This window comes from Carya illinoinensis, chromosome 2, assembly GCF_018687715.1.
Source record: "Carya illinoinensis cultivar Pawnee chromosome 2, C.illinoinensisPawnee_v1, whole genome shotgun sequence".
NCBI classification, from domain to species: domain Eukaryota; kingdom Viridiplantae; phylum Streptophyta; class Magnoliopsida; order Fagales; family Juglandaceae; genus Carya; species Carya illinoinensis.
This window is the reverse complement of record NC_056753.1, coordinates 5,403,419-5,424,134: the sequence shown is the minus strand read 5'-3', so window position 1 is coordinate 5,424,134 and position 20,716 is coordinate 5,403,419. Positions and strand designations below refer to the sequence as shown.

At 35.7% G+C, this 20,716-nt stretch overlaps 1 protein-coding gene across 4 annotated transcripts; it reads right to left on the bottom strand.

The window, feature by feature from the left end:
• Positions 1-12,743: 12,743 nt before the first annotated feature.
• LOC122298751 lies at positions 12,744-20,643 on the bottom strand. Of its 4 annotated transcripts, none has more exons than XM_043108615.1 (7): positions 20,529-20,643; positions 18,813-19,523; positions 18,169-18,227; positions 17,782-17,910; positions 15,295-15,414; positions 14,029-14,164; positions 12,744-13,276 (listed from the first exon to the last, which is right to left on the bottom strand). In XM_043108615.1, exons 2-7 carry the CDS (start codon positions 19,515-19,517, stop codon positions 12,968-12,970), a joined length of 1,458 nt encoding a protein of 485 aa, XP_042964549.1. In that variant the 5' UTR covers positions 19,518-19,523; positions 20,529-20,643; the 3' UTR covers positions 12,744-12,967. The 4 variants fall into 4 exon arrangements, with proteins under 4 accessions (XP_042964549.1, XP_042964555.1, XP_042964545.1 ...); XM_043108621.1 differs by having other exon boundaries at positions 20,575-20,592; XM_043108611.1 differs by lacking the exon at positions 20,529-20,643 and adding an exon at positions 19,704-20,522.
• Positions 20,644-20,716: the final 73 nt, after the last annotated feature.

Genomic DNA, 20,716 nt, shown 5'->3' with positions numbered 1-20,716 from the left:
AATTCAAGTTCGAGCTCGAGCTCGAGCTTGACTCGACTCGAACTCGTTTGTGGGACGAGCTCGAGCTCGAGTTGAGATTTCAACTTATCGAGTCGAGCTCGAACAAAGAATTAAAAAAAATCTCGAGCTCAAGCTCGAGTATTTTGAGTCGAGCTTGAGTTCGGCAAGCCAAAGCTCGACTCGACTCGGCTCGATTACAGCCCTATCCATGAGTGACATTCCATACAAAAAAAGCAACTTTAGAAGGCACACGAGACCTCCATATATTCTTCAAAGGGAACGGAATATGATTTTGTGTTGACAGAATTTTGTAATATGCCTTAACCGTGCATTTATTATTATTAGACCTCCACTTCAAACCATCCCTATGTGTTGAAGGCGTCCCCCTAGAGTATAGTAAGCTGAAAAAGTCTGATACAATAGCTAGCTTCCAATTATGAAAATTCCTATTAAAAAGGATATTCCACTAGTGAGACCCATTTGTATGAAAGTTCCTATCAAAAACTGAGGTCGAGCTTTTGAAGGCAAGCTTAAAAAATATCCAATTGTTGTAAACCAACTTTTGAATGACCGCCTTTTCTAAACTGACATAACATCATTGCCTATATGCTTTTATATATGTGAGTTGTTCATTTGTACATATTAAGATTTCAGTGTTAGAAATAACTTTGAGTGTTTGAATAACAACACTTTAAAGTTTTTATCTTACAATATCATCTCTCTTTTAATTTTATAACACGTTATCAGTATGAAGGTTCTGCCAATTCTAAAGCTAGTAGTCTTCTACTTCAAATAAGTTTTTCAATATATTATTTGCAGTTCTCAAGATGAATATGAAAGGTTATATTACTAATTATTACTTGATAAAACTCTGTGTTTATTCTCATGATTTTGTGAATGTATTTCTTATTTATAATATAAACATACATATTTTCTTGATTTATATATGTAGAAAATGTCAAATTTTATAAAATTGGAATTCGTTGCTTGACATTTCTAGAAAAAAATTATTTATCTTGAATCCTTGAGATCTATATAGATGCGATGAACTTGAGAGATACAATTAAAGAAGGAAATCACGTGTCTTTGCAGAATCACGCTAAGACAATGATTTTCCTTTTCCACCATCTTCATGAAGAATTAAAAAATGAATATCTCACGATGAAATATCTCTTTACTTTGTAGAATGATTTTAGGGAGAGATATGAGCACTAAAAAACTGTAATCCTCTTAAAGGCTCGCCATGATTGGTTGCACCTGAGGTTGCAAGATTTCAAGAGTGTTAGTAAGTATAACTATGCATTCTTTAAAATCAGCTCGATAATGAAATTATGCAGTGAAAAAGTCATTGATGATGACATGTTAGAGAAGACATATGCTACTTTTCATGCCTCAAATGTGCTCCTGCAAAAGTATTGAGAACGAAAGTTCAAAAAATATTTTGATTTTATATCTTGTTTTCTAGTGGCTAAGCAAAATAATGAGCTTCTATTAAGAAATCGTCAGTCACAACCTATTGGTTCCATATCATTTCCTGAAATGAATGGTGCTAGATTTACACCATTCCTAGAAGCGAATAGTACATCTTTTCAAAGAAACCGAGAGCTTGAACATAATAGGAAAAACTATAGAAGTGAGGGTTCCAGAAGCAACCATACTAAAAGTGATAATAATATAAATATACCGTACCACTAGAAGTGGTTCAACTCAAAGAAGAGTAAAGACCCTCAGAATAAATCTTCAAAGAAAGATGAAGATAAATGTAATAAATATGGAATGACTGGACATTGGGCTCGTACATGTCGTACGGCTAAGCATTTTGTTGACTTATACTAAACTTCTATAAAAGAAAAAACAAAAAAGTTTGAAACAAATTTTGTTGAACCATCAAATGCTTTAGTTTTTATAGGTGGAGAAGATATTACCAACATTGATATTATTGATTTCTTTGAAGATTCTAGTGGTAGAGTTGATCATTTGATTGGTATTGAAAGTGTTCTTTTAAATTAATGTATTTTTTTTTATCTTTTGCAAAACTTTTTAATATTTTGCGATGTTTTGTCATAATGAAAGTTTTCTATATTTTGTAGAATCATGGGTCTTACTGATAAAATTTTTACTTTTGAGATGAATGATAGATATGTATGTCTAGCTGACAGTACTACAACTCACACAATTTTTAAGGATAAAAGATATTTTCAAAATCTAACAATGAGCAAAGCATACGTCTATACCATATCTAGTTCATCAAATGTAATTGAAGGATTTGGAACAACTTATATTGTGTTGCCTAATGACACCAAATTTAGTATTGATGATACTCTATTTTCTTCACGATCTAGAATAAATTTATTAAGTTTTAAGAATATACGTCGTAATGGTTGTCATATTGAAACCACCAACGAAGGTAGTAAAGAGCATCTTCTCATTACTACAATAATTTCGAGCCAGAAGCTCATATTAGAAAAATTACATGCTCTCTCTTCTGGATTGTATTATAAAAAAATGAGAACAATTGAATTATCTGTAGTAATGCACTAGAAGTGTATTGACCCAAAAGTATTTATGACTTAGCACGATCACCTTGGACATCCGGGATCAATAATGATGAGACGAATAATTGATAATTCGTATGGGCATCGCCTAAAAAATTAGAAGATTATCTTACCCCAATGAATATCCGTGCTCTGGTTATTCTCAATTTAAATTGATTATTAAACCATTTCTCTCAAAGGTTGTTGAATCTCTATAATTTTTACAAATGATTCATGGGGATATATGTGGGCCTATTAACCATCAAGTAGATCATCTAGATACTTTATAGTTTTAATTAATATATCAAGTCGATGGTAACATATTTGTCTACTTTCCACTAGAAATATTGCATTTGCTAAATTTTTTGTCCAAATAATTAAACTACGAGCACAATTCCCTATCTAATTAGAACTATTCGATTGGATAATACAAGTGAATTTACATATCAAGCTTTCGATAACTATTGCATGTCAATAGGAATAGATGTTAAACATCCAATTGCCCACACACACACTCAAAATGGTTTCGCTGAATAATTAATCAAAAGGTTTCAGCTAGTCTTTAGACCTTTACTTATGAAATCAAAACTACTTGTTTCTGCCTAGGGACACGTTATACTTTATGCAATATCCTTGATTCAGGTTAGACCATCAGCATATCATAAATATTCTCCATTATAGCTTGCATTTGGTCAACAACTAAATATTTCTCATCTTCGTATTTTTTAGATGTATTGTATATGTTCCAATTGTACCTCCACAACGTACAAAAATAGGTCCTCAATGTAGATTTGAGATATATATTGGGTTTGATTCTCCATCTATTATTAGATACATTGAGCATCTTATAAGGGATACGTTTAAAGAACGTTTTAACATTAGGTAATGAGAAGTCGGTGCCTAAAGCACGACAAGAAATTACTTGAAAAAATAAAACTCTTTTTCAATTTGATCCTCGTACAAATGAATGTAAATTAGAGGTTCAAAAGATTGTTCATTTGCAAAGTATTGCAAATAAAATACTGGATGTATTTACTAACTCTAAAGGTGTGGTAAAATTATATTTTTCTACTGTTAATGTTCTAGCAAGGATTGCAGTCCCTGAATGACAAGTTTCTAAAATAGCAATAGGTGAGTCTAAAACACGCCTGAAGCGTGAACAACTTATTGGTGCAAAGGATAAAACTCATCAAAAGAGAAAAATACAAAATGAATTTGGTGCTCATGAAAAGTTCATACCCACAACACAAGCCATAAGAGCAATAAATACTTCTGAAGAGACTAAATCTCTTGAAAAAGAATCTCATGAAGAGATATTTCATGAAATGCCTTCCCTTGAAGAGGGATAGGTACTTGAAAATAACGAAACCTTGATATATTTCATGACTACTGGATAAGTCTTGGATAGAAATAAAATTGTTGTTGACAACATATTTTCATATAAAATAGTCCTTGATATTACTAGAAGTAATGAAAAAAGCGAGTCAAGAACTGTCGAAGTATGTCGACATAGAAGTGATTAGCCAAAATAAAAAGCAACTATTGAAACTGAATTAAACTCGCTGGCAAATAGAGAGATTTTTGGACCTATTGTACAAATACCAAATGGTGTAATACCTGTTGGATATGAATAGGTATTTCTACGAAAGCGTAATGAGAACAATGAAATTGTACAGTACAAAGTACGACTTATTGACAAGGTTTCTTATAAAAACCAGGGATTAATTATGATGAAACATACTCTCCTGTTATGGATTCAATCACATTTAGATTTTTTTATTAGCTTGGTAGTTACAAAAAGATTGGATATGCAGTTGTTGGATGTAGTCACTACATATTTATATGGATTATTGAATCATGACATATATATAAAAATCCCTGAAGGATATAAATGTCTGAAACTTCTAATCTAAGTACATCAAAAAATATGTACTCTATCAAATTTCAAAGATCTTTATATAGGTTAAAATAATCCGGACGTATGTGGTATAATCGCTTTGGAGAGTATCTATTGAAAGAAAGATTTGAGAATAATTCAATATGTCCATATGTTTTTATTAAGAAATCAGAATTTAGATTTGTCATTATTGCAGTTTATATCAATGATTTAAATCTTGTTGGAACTCTTAAAGAGATTATAAGAACCGTTACATATTTAAAAAATGAATTTGAAATAAAAGATTTTGGCAAAATGAAATTTTGTCTTGACCTGTAGTTCAAGTATTTGCAAAATGGAATTCACATTCATCAGTCAACTTATATAAAGAAAGTCTTGAAGTACTTTTATATGGACAAAACTCATCCCCTGAGTATTCCAATGGTTGTTCGATCACTTGATGTGCAAAAATATCCATTTTGTCTTTGTAAAGATGATGAAAAAATTATTGGTCCTGAAGTACCTTATCTCAGTGCAATTGGAGTCTTGATGTATCTTGCAAATTGCACTCGACCTTATATTTCATTTTCAGTTAATATAGTTACAAGATATAGTTCCGCACCAACTCGAAAACATTTTAATGGTATTAAAAATGTCCTTCGTTGCCTCCAACGTACGGTTGATATGAGATTATTTTATCAACATAAATTAAGTCCACAATTGGTTGGATATGCAGATGCAGGTTATCTTTCAGATACACATAAAGGTAGATATCAAACTGGATACGTGTTTACTTATGAAAATTCTGCTATATCATAGAAATCTGTCAAGCAAACACTATCTGCCACCTCTTCAAATTACTCAAAGATCATTGCAATTTATGAGGCAAGTCGAGAATGTATTTAGCTAAGATCAGTGATTCAACATATTCAAGAAAAGTATGGTTTTTCCCCTGATCAATGATAGCCCAAAATTTTATACGAAGATAATGCTACTTGTATTACTCAAATCAAAGGAGGATATATCAGAGATAACAGAACTAAACATATTTCACCTAAATTGTTTTATACCCTTGAATTTAAGGAGAAATGTAAAATTGATGTCGAGTAAATACAGTCAAGTGATAATCTGGCAGATTCATTCACTAAGGCATTACTAACTACAACATTTAAGAAAATTATGCAGAACATTGGATGCGAAAATTTAAAGACCTATCATCATGCACTTTTCAAGATGAGTAAATGTCTTGAAAACTTATACTGATTGTACTCTTTTTCTTTCGTTAAGATTTTGTCCCATTGAGTTTTCCTTTGCAAGATTTTAATGAGGCAATCCTAAAACACTTAGCGGTACATATGAATATTGTACCCTTTTTTTCTTGGCTATTGATTTTTTTTTTTCCACTGGATTTTTCCTTGATAAGGTTTTAACGAGGCATACTCTTTATGGGTAGTCATTCAAGGAGAAGTGTTGTAAACTGACTTTTGAATGACCTCCTTCTGTAAACCAACTTAACATCACCGCATATATGCTTCTATATATATGTGGGTTGTTCATTTGTACAAATTAATATTTTAGTGTTAGAAATAACTTTGAGTATTTGAATAACAACACTTCAAAGTTTTTCTCTTGCAATATTATTTCTCTTTTAATTTTATAACACCAATGTCTTTCTCATTTTTTTTTATATTTCTTTATTGAAATATATAATATTCCTTTCCTATGAGAAATAAACATTGTGCATTGGATAGGTGGTGCATTTAGACCAACGAGCAAGATGATCCACCATGTGTATTTTATTAATCAGGACAAAATACAGTAAGGTCACATGAGCAAGACTACCTGAAACGAGGAGTCGTGCATCTCCTAGTGGACTATTCGGAAGGCGGTGAATAAGATTAGCCCAAAAGGCCCAGTGAAAGCCGAAAAATATAATTCACAAATAAATAGGAAAAGGAAAATACAAACTCTCTCTTGGGTTGCCATAGAGAGAGCAAAATAAACCCATCTTGAAATAATAAGTAGCGAATTTCAATATAGAGAAGAGAGGCAGTAGTAGGTAGAAAAAGATAACACTGTATTTTCTTTTCTAATTTTCTTTTATAAGAAAGATACTTTTATTCATCGAATGAAACAAGTAAAAATCCATATACACAGAAAGTATATAGAAGAAACACCTAATGACATTCTAGAAGCATAAAACAAAAACAAAAACTCATGAGCCGACCCTTCATCAAGTACAATAGCGGAAAACCATTGAAGCAAGGAGAATACAAATAATTTCCAAATTCCCTCTACAATGATCTCCTTATTGTTAAAACACTACTTATTTATTTCAACCAAATACACCACATAATACATAAATGAATCATCTTCCACGCAGCTGTCACTTGAGGACAACTATGAAGCCTATTCCAAAATGCAAGTAAATCCACTGCTTTCTTAGGCATTACTCAAACCAGCCCAGCTCTACAAAGCACACCATTCCATAAAGCCTTAGCCACCTCACAATGTAGGATTAAATGATCCACTGATTCACCATATCTCTTACACATGAAGCACCACTCCATAACAATCAAGCAACGCTTCCTCAAAATTCAAATTATCAATCGTCAAAATATTCACAAGCGATGCTGTCCAAATAAAAATAAAAAATAAAAAACAACTTTGGACAGCACATGAGCCCTCCAAATACCCTTTTACATAAAATAAATTCGATACTGAATAGTCAACACCTTATAATATGATCGAAATCGAAAAAGAAATTACTCCCCGCATGCTTCCATAACGTTCTATCCCTCTCATTTCCTCCAATATCTAGAGAATACAAAAACTGAAAAAATCCACAACCTTATCAAGTTCTCAATCCTGAACAACTCTAATAAAACAAACAACCCCTACACAGCTCCATTAGAACGAATCATCAAATTTGAAACTGATGCCTACTAATTAGCAACCATTCGAAAAATGGCCGAAAACATTCTAAATAGCAATCATTGAACCATCTCCAACATCAAACTTAACATGTTTAATAAAATCCTCCCACCCCTTTCTAATAAATTTCCAAAGACACACACCATAAGTCCCCCTAATCTCCTTAAAACACCTACCCCCTAATCACCCCCATATTTCATATCAATAACCTCCCACCACGTCGATTCCCCTTCCATTTGATACATCTACAACCATTCTCCCAATAAAACTTTATTAAAACTACTCAACCCCTAAACCTCTATTAACAATAAGATAGCAAACTTTATTTTAGCTTATAAGCTGAAATTTATTCTCTTCTCCCTTTCCACTCCATAGAAAAGCTTGAAATAACTTCTCAACCCTCTTTGCCACACCTACAGGTAATGGGGAATAAAGAAAGAAAATAAGTCGAAAGGTTGGAAATGGTGCTTTTGATAAGAATGAATCTACCCCCTTTTGATAAGTATAGCCGCTTCCAGCTTGCCAATCTTTTCTCAATCTTCTCTACAACCCCGTCCCAAATATTAATAGCCTTGAAAGATGCCCACAATGGAAGACTAAGATATTTCATAGGAAGAGAAGCAACTTTACAACCTAAAAGTTCTGCCAAGCAATTGATATTCCGCACATCCCCCATTGAAACCATCTCCAACTTTTCTAAATTCACCTTAAGGCTTGAGACAGCTTCAAAACATAATAACACAACCCTTAAAGCTTGAATCTGCCCACGATCAACATCACAAAAGATAAGAGTGTTATCTGAAAAGAGTAAATGGGAAATTGAGACAGTTCCATTATTAGCATTTCCTACCAAAAAATCATAAAGAAAATCCCCCTATAGCAGCCTTCACCATGCGGTTCAACGCCACCATAAAGATAACAAAGAGAAAAGGAGATAACAGATCCCCTTGTCTCAAATCCCTAAAACTCTAAAAAAAAAATCACAAGGATTTCCATTGATGAACACTGAAAACCGAGCAGTCGATACACAGTGTCTAATCCACTCACACCACCTATCCCCAAAACCACATCTCTTGAGCATGTAGAAAAGGAAATCCCAACTCACATGATTATATGTCTTTTCTATATCAAGCTTGCAAAAAAATCCCAGGGCACCCTCCCTCAGCCAACTATCTAAGCATTCATTAGCAATTAATACTGAATCAAGTATTTTCCAACCCCGAACAAAAGCATTTTTGGGCTTAGAAATAATCTTATCCATCACCATACTTATGCGATTTGCTAACACCTTAGAGATTATCTTATAGATCCCACTTACCAGGCTGATGGGACTGAAATCCTTCAACTCAAAGGTTACAGAGATCTTAGGAATGAGGGCGATAAATGTGGCATTAAGAGAGTTTTCAAATTTGTGAAAAGCATTAAGTTATTGAAAAACTCACATTACATCTTCTTTTACAATGTCCCAACACACTTGAAAAAAAGCCATACAAAAGCCATCCGGGCCAAGGGCTTTGTCTTTGCTCATCCTACATACCACCTAATAAATCTCAATATCCTCAAACAATCTCTCTAACCAACTTGCTGCATGAATGCAGAGGCAAAATTCAAGGCATCAAGCTTAGGTCTCCAATCTGCTGTCTCAGTTAATAAAGATTCATAAAACTGTGCAATGTGATCCTATATCTCATTAGGGGATGAAAGCACATTATTTTCATAATGGAGTAATTAGGGGTGTAAGCCGGTCAGTCCAAACAGGAAAAACCGACCGGACAAAACCATTCGGTACGGACCGGGCCAGACGAACTTTAAATTTATCAGTCTCAATCCAATAAATTGTGGACCGATACCATTTTGTCCAGTCCTAGGGTCTATAAATTTTAGATCGGACCAGACTGAATGGGCCAAATCCTATATATTTTTTTAAAATATTTTTAATAATTTAATATATTATTTTTATATAGTAATTATATAAGTTAATGATGTAATTTTCATCTAATTTATTATCATTGATCATATAAAATATTTTTTTAATGAGTTAGTTACATAATCTACATTAATAATTTACTTAATTTTAATTTAGTAATTTAAATAAAAAAAATTTATTAATTTATTAGGAAAAAAAAAAGAAAAAAATTTGAAAAAAAATAATTGGGTTAGACTGGTAACTACCAGTTTGATCCGGTCGCTATGGATGTTCGGTCCAGGAAAAATGATGGACCGAAAATTTTGGTTAATCACCCCCCATACCGGACCGATTTATACCCTTAGGAGTAACTCAATTTGAGTTAGCACTTTTTTTTTATGAAAAAAAAAATTTGGTGCACTTGTCCCCCTCTTTTAACCAAAGTACCATCGATTTTTGCCTCTAAGATATTTTTTCCATCAATAATTATTTCTCAAGCTCGGACACCACTTCGTTCTTACTTGACAAAGACTCCTCATTCATAACCTCATTCTCCTCCCCATCCTCCAAATCACGCAACTCCTCCCAAAGAGAATTTTTCTGCACATCTATATTCCCAAAAACTTTATTATTTCACTTCTTTAAATCAACATTCAAAGCGTTAAGTTTATCTAGCAGTGTAAAACTAAGAGTTCTCATGAACTAATAAGAAGACCACTGACTCCTCACCTTGTAAACAAATCTATTAGCTTCAAGCCACAAGTTTTCAAACTTAAAATAATGCCTACCCCAAGGTATACCACCACAATCTAGCAGGATGGAAAAATGATCAGAGCAAACATGAGGCAATCACTTTTGACATAACTCCGAGTAATGAGTCTCACCAAATTGAGAGACTAGAAATTTATCCAATCTTGACCACCCTCTACTATTGGACCAAGTAAATACTCCCCCAACCAGGGGAAGGTCCAAAAGATCTAGGTCAAAAATTAGCTCCGAAAAAGTTCTCCATAGCCAAAGACAAAGTAGATACTCCCACCCTCTCACTAGAAAACCAAATTATGTTGAAGTCTCCACACATACACCAAGGTAAACTCCACAAATGATACAAACTCACCAACTCCTCCAACAAGAAACTTCTATCACTATCCACATTTGGCCCATAAAACTCCTGAAAAAGCCCACTTCCATCCATCCTCAATATTTTTAAAATAATATGCCACAGAAAAATTCCCAATACCTCCACTAACTTCCCCACTCTCTTGTCCCACATCAACAAAACACCTCCTAAAGCTCCCAAAGAAGTTGAATAATTCCAACCCACAAAAGAACATCCCCACAACCTACGAATAATACTTCTATCAATAAAACTTGGCTTTGTTTCTTGTAAACATATTATATCAATTTTATAAATACGAATGAGAGATTTGATGTGAAGACACTTATTAACATCATTGATCCCCCTTACATTTCAAAAGAGGATCTTAGGCTTAATGTGATGAATAAAATGCCCTCCCTTTCAACCTGTCCCTCCCCACACTTTCCTCCTTATTATCGTAGTTAATAGAGCATTTTAATTGTTTTAACTCCATTTCCTTCTTCGCAGTTGACTTTAAGGTCGTAGACCGCCCAGCTTCAATTGCAACAAGAAGAGTTATAAATTACTTTTCATACCCTTCACAAGATATCCCCACGCAAGCCTGTAATTCCTCCACTTTTTTTAAAACCCAATCCGAAGCTAATCTGGTTGCAGACTAAGGTGGAAGAGTACGTAAATGAGTCAAACTGCCCATCTCTTCCTCAGCATAATTTCCCTCAATTAACGTCATTTGTAAATTAGTTTCCATCAACACATCTTCAGAGGAACTAACCACTTGCAAACCACTAGAAAGCTCCTCAAAAGAAACTCCAGAATCTCCGTTAACCTCTTCAACAAACTCTTATTGCCAAATCCCCTCAACTGAAAAAATCTACATCAACAAACTTAGTATTGGTTCCATCAGATGAACACCATTAACCAAAGGGTCCAAAGAGATTAACGGATTAATGATCCCTTCATTTGACACTTCACAGTCGTCGTATCTTTCAACGATCTTGCCATCTTCTAATAGAGTTGACGGAACCAAGTCCACCGAACCACCAAAAAGGTCACTGGTGACCAAAGAACATTTTTGCACTAGATCTAGAACCATCAACTCAAGAATTGGCTTTGGTAAGGAGGAGAAAGAAGTTATGGCCAATATTTCCTATACCGAAATATCGGTACGACCCTTTAGCCTCCACACATTTTTCAGGCTTTCATCCAAACCCAGCCCAACCACTTTTTTTTGCCCTTCAAATCTTCAACTCCCTTACAACCCATGCCAAAGCCTAACCCACTCCCCTTCGCACTGTTCAGCTTATCCACAGACATTATGAAAATCTCTGAGCCTGAGAGGCCCATGCCCATGCCCACGCCCAACTCAACCCACTTCAATATAATCTCAAATTTATTCTTCATATCCAATAACACTTTCTACATGGCCTTAAACAACAATTCCTCCCCTTTCCCTGATAACTCCTTCTTGGAGAATTGAACATCCCCTTAGTAATACGAACCGCATCTTGCTTTAACTTCAACTATGGTTGCACCAACTTCCCACTAGCCCCTCACACACCTCCCTACTAACCTCCATTCTCAGTGGCAGCTTCATTAATACCCCCACAAAAGAGCCCTTCTGTCCCACTTCCACCTGAGAAGAAGAAGATACCTTCTCTTGAGCTCCATTCTTCTCGACCAAAACAGGGAACACGAAATTGCCTCTATCAAATCTTCTCTAAACTTCCTCCATCCCTCACCCTTCAACTCTTCTAGCATCGCAATCAAACCGCATCGCTTTTCATTCCCAAACTCTGACAACGTCAAAAACCGACTAGATCTATTATGGCACATCTGCACCACCAAAACCTTATTTCCTTTTCTGCGAATTCTAAAGAACTCAGAAGATCCAATTAATGCACCACAAGCCCCCACTGCCAATGCCAACCAATCCATCACTACAACATCAATGGAAATAAATTTAACAACCCTATGACTTCTCTCCATGATTCTCCACACTAATCATTTTCATGTTTCAACTCAAATATCTTTTCAATGAGAAGCTTCCAGCAGGACCCCATCGAAATGACCAGAACCACCACAACCAATAACAAGAACTAACAAACAAGAAAAATAAAACAAACAAATTGACTCTGAAATAGATTAAAGATTAATCCTGGCGCTTCTCGCATGGAAGGGAAGACAAAAGGAACCCAATCATTATAAAAATTAGCATGGTGTCCATTAAGCTCTCTCCTTGTTTTCTTTTTCTAAATTATTACCTTCCCATTTATACACTGTAGTTTGTGCATGTTAAATTGTTGGAACATCGCGGAAGATAGACTCCTTCCCTTTTATATGTTCCCTTGCTGACTGCCAAACTTTTGACAGTCAAGGTCATATCAGAAAGGGAACTAAAAGAATCGTGGCCTAATTGACATTAAAGATTGAAATTCTCATTTTACATTTTGTTCAGAACTGGACATTACATTCACGCGCAGCCTTTCATGCCCTTCTCAGATATCCTCCCATTGAACTCGGAAATAATCATGCACCCCAACAAAGGGTGCTTGATATGAATCAAAGAATGACTTAATTTTGTTGTCTATGCTACAATGTGAAATTCCTTCGATCATCTATTACTTCTTGAACACCATGTCACCAGACTCATTCACGTCAAACAGACGCTCAACAAATCCGTCCCAACTTTCCTGCCTTTTCTTGGAGGAGAATGATGAGATTCCCTCGCTTGATCTGCTGGAGTTCTCACCTTCCGTTTCCTGAAATGTTCCATATGCAGAAAGGGAGTATGCGTGAGGGATGTCCAATACAATGGCCCTCCGAAGTGCTGCCATGTATTCCTGGCTATGTTCTCGTGCAAGAGACTCCTGACGCTCCATCCTCTGCTTTGGTGGAATCTCCATAATCTTATCTTTCTCTAGCATTAACTGAATTCAACAGAAATAATGTTTCAAAACCACAGCAAACCACAAGTGGTATTTAGAAATTCTCTCAACTGTGAAGAGATGGGATTAACAGTTATTAGAGAGTTTAATTTTAGATAATAAGGAGAATTTTGAAATACTGGAAAGGGATTCGATTATTTTAATTTGAACTAGCTGGAATATATAGATTCATATCAAATTTAGCGAGCAGCATAATCTATCTTGATATTTTGGACAAGGTGTACACAAGCTTGTGAAAGTGATTTGAAAATTATTTTTTTTTATAACTGACGATTTGCAAAGTAAACAGAAATAAAAAGCCAGCAAAAGCCCAATAGATTTATCAAATGATAACAAAAGGAAAGCATTAGAGATAATATTGAAAAGGAAAATAGAATAAATTTCTTGCAGGTAGTTGTCCACATGCATCCTATCTAATGGCTAACCTTTCATGTCTAAGGTATGGATATAGGACCTAATTCCTTAAGCATAGTTATCATCCAAACCAAGGAGGGGAAAAGGGTGTGGTGGTGTCGATTGTCACATAATGTGAACAAGAGCGGCTAATTAAACACAAAGTGAAAGAATCAGATACTTTGGAGACTCTTTGTTATAAATATAGGTCTTTCATTTTGGCCAAATGACTCAAGAAGTTTCCATCATACAGTCAAATAGAAACGCCAGTGGGGCTGGGTGCTGAAAACTGTGGTATTAAAGTTGTCTCCAGGGCTAAATCCTATTGCCTGGTAACTTACGTTAAAAGCCCTTTGTGATTCCCTCTCTATCCAAATGATAGCATGGTCGGAAGCTGCATTGCAAGAAAGAACCATGTGCTCAAACCTCCCATCCACAGGTACTGCTGTCCTCACAACTGGTGGAAATCTTCCTAACCTGCAGCAGGGAAAAGAAAATGTAAATGAAGCCAAGCTAGTGCTATAGTTCAACTAATCCCACCTAAAAAGTGTGGACATGAGATAGACAGCATTTAACTAAAGAAATTTATTGATCTTATGTGCATTGATCTGACATCATTTCATAAATGCTCTTAAAACAGGTTTAAGATACCACAATCTCCAAATTAGTACAAGAAGCATTTATTAGATTACAAATATCCTTTCCCATGCAATCATTTCTCAACATTTTTTCCTTTTTGGTGATTCCGACATTGTTGCTTATTTCAATAGACTCATTATCTCTCGACTCATAGGGAATGAGTGTAGATGGCCCATAACTTTACTTCATGACTAGTTGGTCCTCAGAGGCTCTATTTGAGCTCTGCGTTTACAGCCATGAATCCATAATAATTCCAGCATCAGAGCACGGCATTGGTTTTGCAACAATCCAAGAAAAGTTCTCAGGCCACATATAAGTCTATACTAAAAAAGGGGAAAGAACTTCTCCCTTTTAAGTAATGTGGGATTTCATTCCCCACCTCTTACACTCAATCCGGGATATTACAATCTCCCCCTCTTAAATCCATAACGTCCTTGACAAGCCATTCCGCAATATGCTAATTTTCAAGGTCCACAAATATAATCCTACAATAGATTGTTATCAGAAGCATGAATTTTAGTTATTTATTTTGGTTTGAAGTTCTATACATGCTACCCATGGTTAATAAATCTGGTTCCTAGAATGTTTTTGTTTGAAAATCTGTTTAAAGAGAATATTCATATATTAATTGATTTAATTATAATGCAACAATGTACAGGAGGTTCAATTTCACTTGTTAGTCATAAAAGAGTGTGTCTTGGCCCCTACAGAAATTCTGCAGCCAAGTTACCACTCATAAAGGCTGTTGTAGGGCTTTCCAAGGAAACCACATGAAGTCTTTTAAGATCATGGCTTTTAAACCCATGTGAGAGTCATCTTTTCAATGACTCAAGTGGTGAATGTGCAGGACCAATCTAAGAAGTGTGGTAAATCAAGCACCCGTCATACAGCTGGTTGACAGCATGCATACACATACCAAGCAGTGTTGGATGAGGTCTCAGAGTACACTTTTGGAGCAGAGAACACACCGAATCTTAAAGCCTTGGAATGCACATGAGGCCTGCAGCAGGCTGCCATCTTTGATTTCGTTGTGAAGACAAACCACACAAGCTTCAAAATCTATGCTGGAATTTCTAGATGAAGTGCCCCTACCATTTTGTTCAGGAGCTGAGTTAAAGGAATAGGTACAGCAAGTCCTTAGGGTTAGAATAAAAACCTGCTTAGCCTAATGGATGGTTTAATGACCATAGAAAGGATGAAAGCCGGGAAAGGTTTAGAGGTTAGCACCATTGTTTTAAATACCGTACCAGTACCAGCCAGTCCAGCCGGTATATGTCGTACTGGCCACTGGTCCGGTACAGGTATTATACCTGTTTCGTACCGTCCTAAATACCGGCCGTACCGCCGGCCATTACTTTTTCTTTTTTCTTTTTTTCATTTCTTCAAACTGCAAGCTCATTTTTTACCTCCAATTCAGACCAAACTATTTATAATTTTTATATATATGTATTTATATATAATTTATTCATATATAGACTATTATTTTCAAATATAATTTATATATATTTATATATATTTATATATATAATTTATTCATATATCGACTATCCTGAAACGGTACCGGTACCGAAATATTTCGTTCCAGTGCCTTGACCAGTATGGCATTCGGTACGGTATTCAAAACTTTGGTTGGCACACTAAAGGGCATGAAAACATATCATATTGTATGTATGGTAAGTCAATCATCAGTGAGATTGGGTGATCATCCATGAAAAGAGTTTGTATTTCAAAGAAAACATTATTATTAAGCAAAGATCCAGATTTGTCCTATTGTAAAGGTATGCGTAGAAAGTTCAAACATCGGAAACGTGTATGCAATGAATATTTTGAGTGACTGTGAGTGTTTCTCTAGGTTGCTAAAGAAAAATTGTTACTGTGCAAGCTAAGGAAACAAAGTAAGTAGATATGATCATAACCTTCTTTTCTTCGAACTGTCAATGCAATGATTTGCACAAAAATGTTATCAAGGATTATGACGTAATGTACTCAGCCCTCTTTATGCATCCAAAACTATATAAATACATATATACATGTAATATAACGAGTTTGAATACAAATGATTTTATGTGCATGCTTTCGCCTTGTGATATGTAAAAAAAATTAATAAATACCTTATGAAACTTGATGAAAAGCAAAGGAAAAGGAAGCGACTATATGAATGCATGTAAAGGTTTTGGAATGTTTTCCTGGCATTATGAATGATGTGCAATGGTACCAAGGCTAAAGGGCGGGGCAGCTATATTGTATGATCCAGCATGAATGGCTCAACTAAGTGCACCTAGTTTATTGAGTGATGTCCATATCCTAGACGCGGTTCCACTTGTGGTCACGGGAACCTAACTGGGACCCTTCAGATTGCTAATCCTTATATACTGGGCATAAAAAGTAATGTTAGATACAGTCTTAAGTGTGCAAGCCCCACAGTACCTTTGAAAAAGAAGTGAGTCCACCATGAAAATTTGAGTTTTTTCATGTGGGTTCCAACTTCCAGGTGTTAATGCGAGGCTTGCACATCTTAGGACTGTACAATTCATTTTCCTTTTTTTTTTTAAGTTTTAAATGTCCCAAGTGTTGATGGTAAAGATGAGTTGGCAAGCCAAAACTAGCATTGGAGACCATGACTTAGTCAAGCTACAATAAGTGTTCAACATAGTTGTTTGGTTTTGATTTATGATGATGTCAAGGGCATTTTGTCAGGTTCAGTTTATAGGGTTTTAAATAAATTCTCACCAGTATTATAATTTATGGATCTCTTTTACGTGGCTCTGATAATATTTGTAACAACCCAAATAAAGGGCAGTTGCTGCTCCTTGGAATCATTATAAAGGGCAAGAACTTCTCTCTCCCGGGCAATGAGAGATCTCATTCATCACTTCCTAAACTCAATCTGGATTAATACAGGTTCAAAGACCCTTGATGACTAGAGCAGAGGAGTAGAAGCTCATGAAAGTGATTGTCAAGTGGCATAGGTCACCTTTAGTGAAGCCAAGTCCACACTCAGCTTACTAGGTTACCCCACCCACTCCACAAGAATTAGAGAGAGAGAAAGAGAGGGATGCCCCGGGAGAGAGAGAAGGGGGGGGGGGGGGGGGGGGGGGGGTGGTGTATTTTCTTGTCCCTAAAGATGATGCCCATATAGTTATAGTATGATGGGGGCATGCACAAAGAGTGCCTGCAAACCGTGGCAATCTTCCAGGAGAAAGTTTCCTGCATGTACCAAATTGGCAAGACACCTAGATAAACAAAGCAGCCAGATATGCCTCCTAATCAACAGTCACTGATCTCTTCCCCTACTACCATTAAGTGAAAAAAAAAACTTCTACTCCTATATACTCACTAGATCAACTATGAGTTTGCTGGTCTTCAGTAAAGGGCATGCAAACATCAAGTCAGTGCCTCTTTTTAATTGAGGAAATGTTTGGGCATATAATTCTCAATACTTAACCCTATTCTACCTTAAGGGCTTCCGCTCAACAATGTGGTAAAGACGACCGGGTGCATAGAGCCGCCTTGGATCTTTAAGCATCTTCTCCTCCAGTGTGCATGTATCCTTCAGGCACATTAGGCACAGTAAACATGGCAAACTGTCAAAATGAAAAAAATGCAGCTTAGACTCTCACCTGGACAGTGCACTCTGAATTGTAAAAGAGAATAAGATTAGCAACTGACTAAAGTCATGGTTACCCCAGCAAAACGAAGAAGGGGAAGAAAAAATAAAGGTAGCAAGTGAACAATGATTATCATAAAAGGTTGAAAGAAACTTACTTTCGAAAAAACTTAGATCATGCATGCTAGGAACTACCCAATGAAAGAAAGGTAAACTATGACATACTACTCTTTACCAGATAAGTGACTTAAATACATCTTCCAGGGCAGAGGTGCTCCGAGGTAAGAAATCATCCTGCGTCATTAAGATAACTCATATTAAAAACATTAGCACAAACAGTCAGCCATAGACAGAAAGAACATCGGTATAAATCATAATATATTACTGGAAAAGAAAGTAACCTGTTAATGACATTTAAACCCCTTAATCAACTCATCCATCTTGCCTTCGCAAATCTATTGCCTTTATGAAGACTAACTTAGTCATCAAATTAATGACTTGTGCTTTTCAAGATGTTCTGCTCTTCTAATTTTTCACCCCATCACATGATGCACATCTCTAAAAAATTAGTTATAAAATTAGGAAGTTTTGAATGTGTTATTCCATGATGCTTCTGTAGCTTAATACAACTAATTTTTCTTTATACCATAAGGAAGTTGACAACACATATTTCCAAAATTATTCTTATGAATAAGAATATAAAAAATATTACCAAACACATGTTGACTAAACTATGAGATGAAGACAATGCATGCAACTTATCTTGATCCACTGAGAAAATAACACTTCTATTCTAACATAACCAAGTATATATGAACTAAACTATGGATGACAAAGCACAAAGATCTAAAATGGAACAACGAAATGTGATGATGATACCTGGAGTACAACAGAATTGATAATATCAGCATATCTGACAGCCAAATTTAGTGACATACACCGAGGAGGAGCTAAAGCATAGCATCTGATCCTCTTTCTCTCAATGTTCCCTAATTTTCCATGATTCTGAACTACCACCATTGTCAACAGTGCAACCACACCTGCTCCTAGAGAATGACCAGTAAATGTCAAGGTATAATTTGGGTTCCTCTCAACCAATTCCGTCAAAACCTCACACTCTGCATCAAAAATCCACCCTGCTGCCTTTAGCAGCCCATTGTGGACAAACCCACCACCAAATTTTGTCTGCCCCAATTTGTTATCAAGTAAAACTTCATAATCACTTTCCTTTGCTAAATTGAGTCCCCTAACGGCTAGAACTATATCGGCCTTATCATGATCAAGGTAAATCATATAAGGAGTAACATGGCCTACAGTTTCTTTATAATCTTTACGTACGACTACCCACTCGGGATTAATTCCATAACCTCCAGGAGGAGCCCAAAGTGGGCTAAGAATATCATCTTCATAGCCAGCTAAGATTAAGCGACAAAGGTGAGGCACAGGCTCAAATTCTTCAACTGTAGCTACGCCCCAGTTTTCACTTTCATGGCCAGCGGTATATAGGCATTTCTGCCACACCCAGCGAGCACAGGCCAGACAGTATACGCCCTCAAGGATGGGAAGGCCACAGGCGATTGACATAGACACCTATATAGCAAGCACGTTAACAGATATTAAGGAACATGACTCCAAAAGTACATAACGTTTGAATACATCATGCATACATTAAGTCTAACTATCAGGTCCTTGAAATGTTAAACTAACATGGAGAAAACAACAGTATTTGAAAATTTGAGTGAGAAGTATCCAGGATCAAGGTGAACGCACCTAAATTTACGAAACATATATTGTATTAAAAGTTGAAGAAACAAAATATATGAACCAGCATGGAGAGTGATAGATGGATCCTATAGTTGAGGACAATTGAGCAATGAAAAACTTGAGCCTTCATCTCTCTTTCTTTGCTATGACAGAAAAACCTAGGCCTGGTACAGGTGGAAGTGATAGAAATAGATGATGCCGAGGGCAAAATACTTCTTTTCGAAATGAAAGATGAGCTGATAATAACAGCACACTAAACACTGCACGGAGGATTTAAGGTATAAAGCAAAGATACAGATATATGAAACCCAAAGTGCATGTACCACCAAATACAACACCGAACATTTGAAGCCATTTGTGGGAATTTGTAACGTGCGCCGAAATGAATTTCATCTAAAGAAAACAACTTTAACCAGCACTGATCAAACCCAGTAGTGGAAATTTAAAACTGATGGACACTCAGGTTCTGAATTTCAAACAAAGACTCAGATTTATGGTCTTAAGCGATCTAGAACAGCAGCTGAAGCAGCACACAGGCATAATTACATGGACAATTACGATACGTTACAAAACAATGACATAGAAGCACTATGCTGCACTTTTTTATTAAGAGATTCGGAAAATCACTTGAAACGAACAAAGGTTTTGGTGGGGGTTCAAACGGGCAAAGTTAAATTCCTTAAAGATGCTTGCGATAGGGGATTGTACGATGGAATTCAGCAGAAGACAAATTAACAATACAACATAACGAAAGAGGAAATAGAAAGGAAGAGAGGGACTGGAAGAAGATAGAAATCGAAAGAGAGATAGATTTTTCAAGTTATGCAGTACCAGCTAGTCAAACCCATTTGCTTTTCGGTTGGCTTCGAGAATCTACCTTCTTGCTCTAATGCTGGGATTCCATTCGTTTTGTATGCTAATCATTGGTACGTGTAATATAGCTTTCTTCCTGCCAATGGGTCGGTGTATTTACACCTTTCTTTTTTTTTTCTTTTTTTTTTTTTTTACCATTTCGTCAT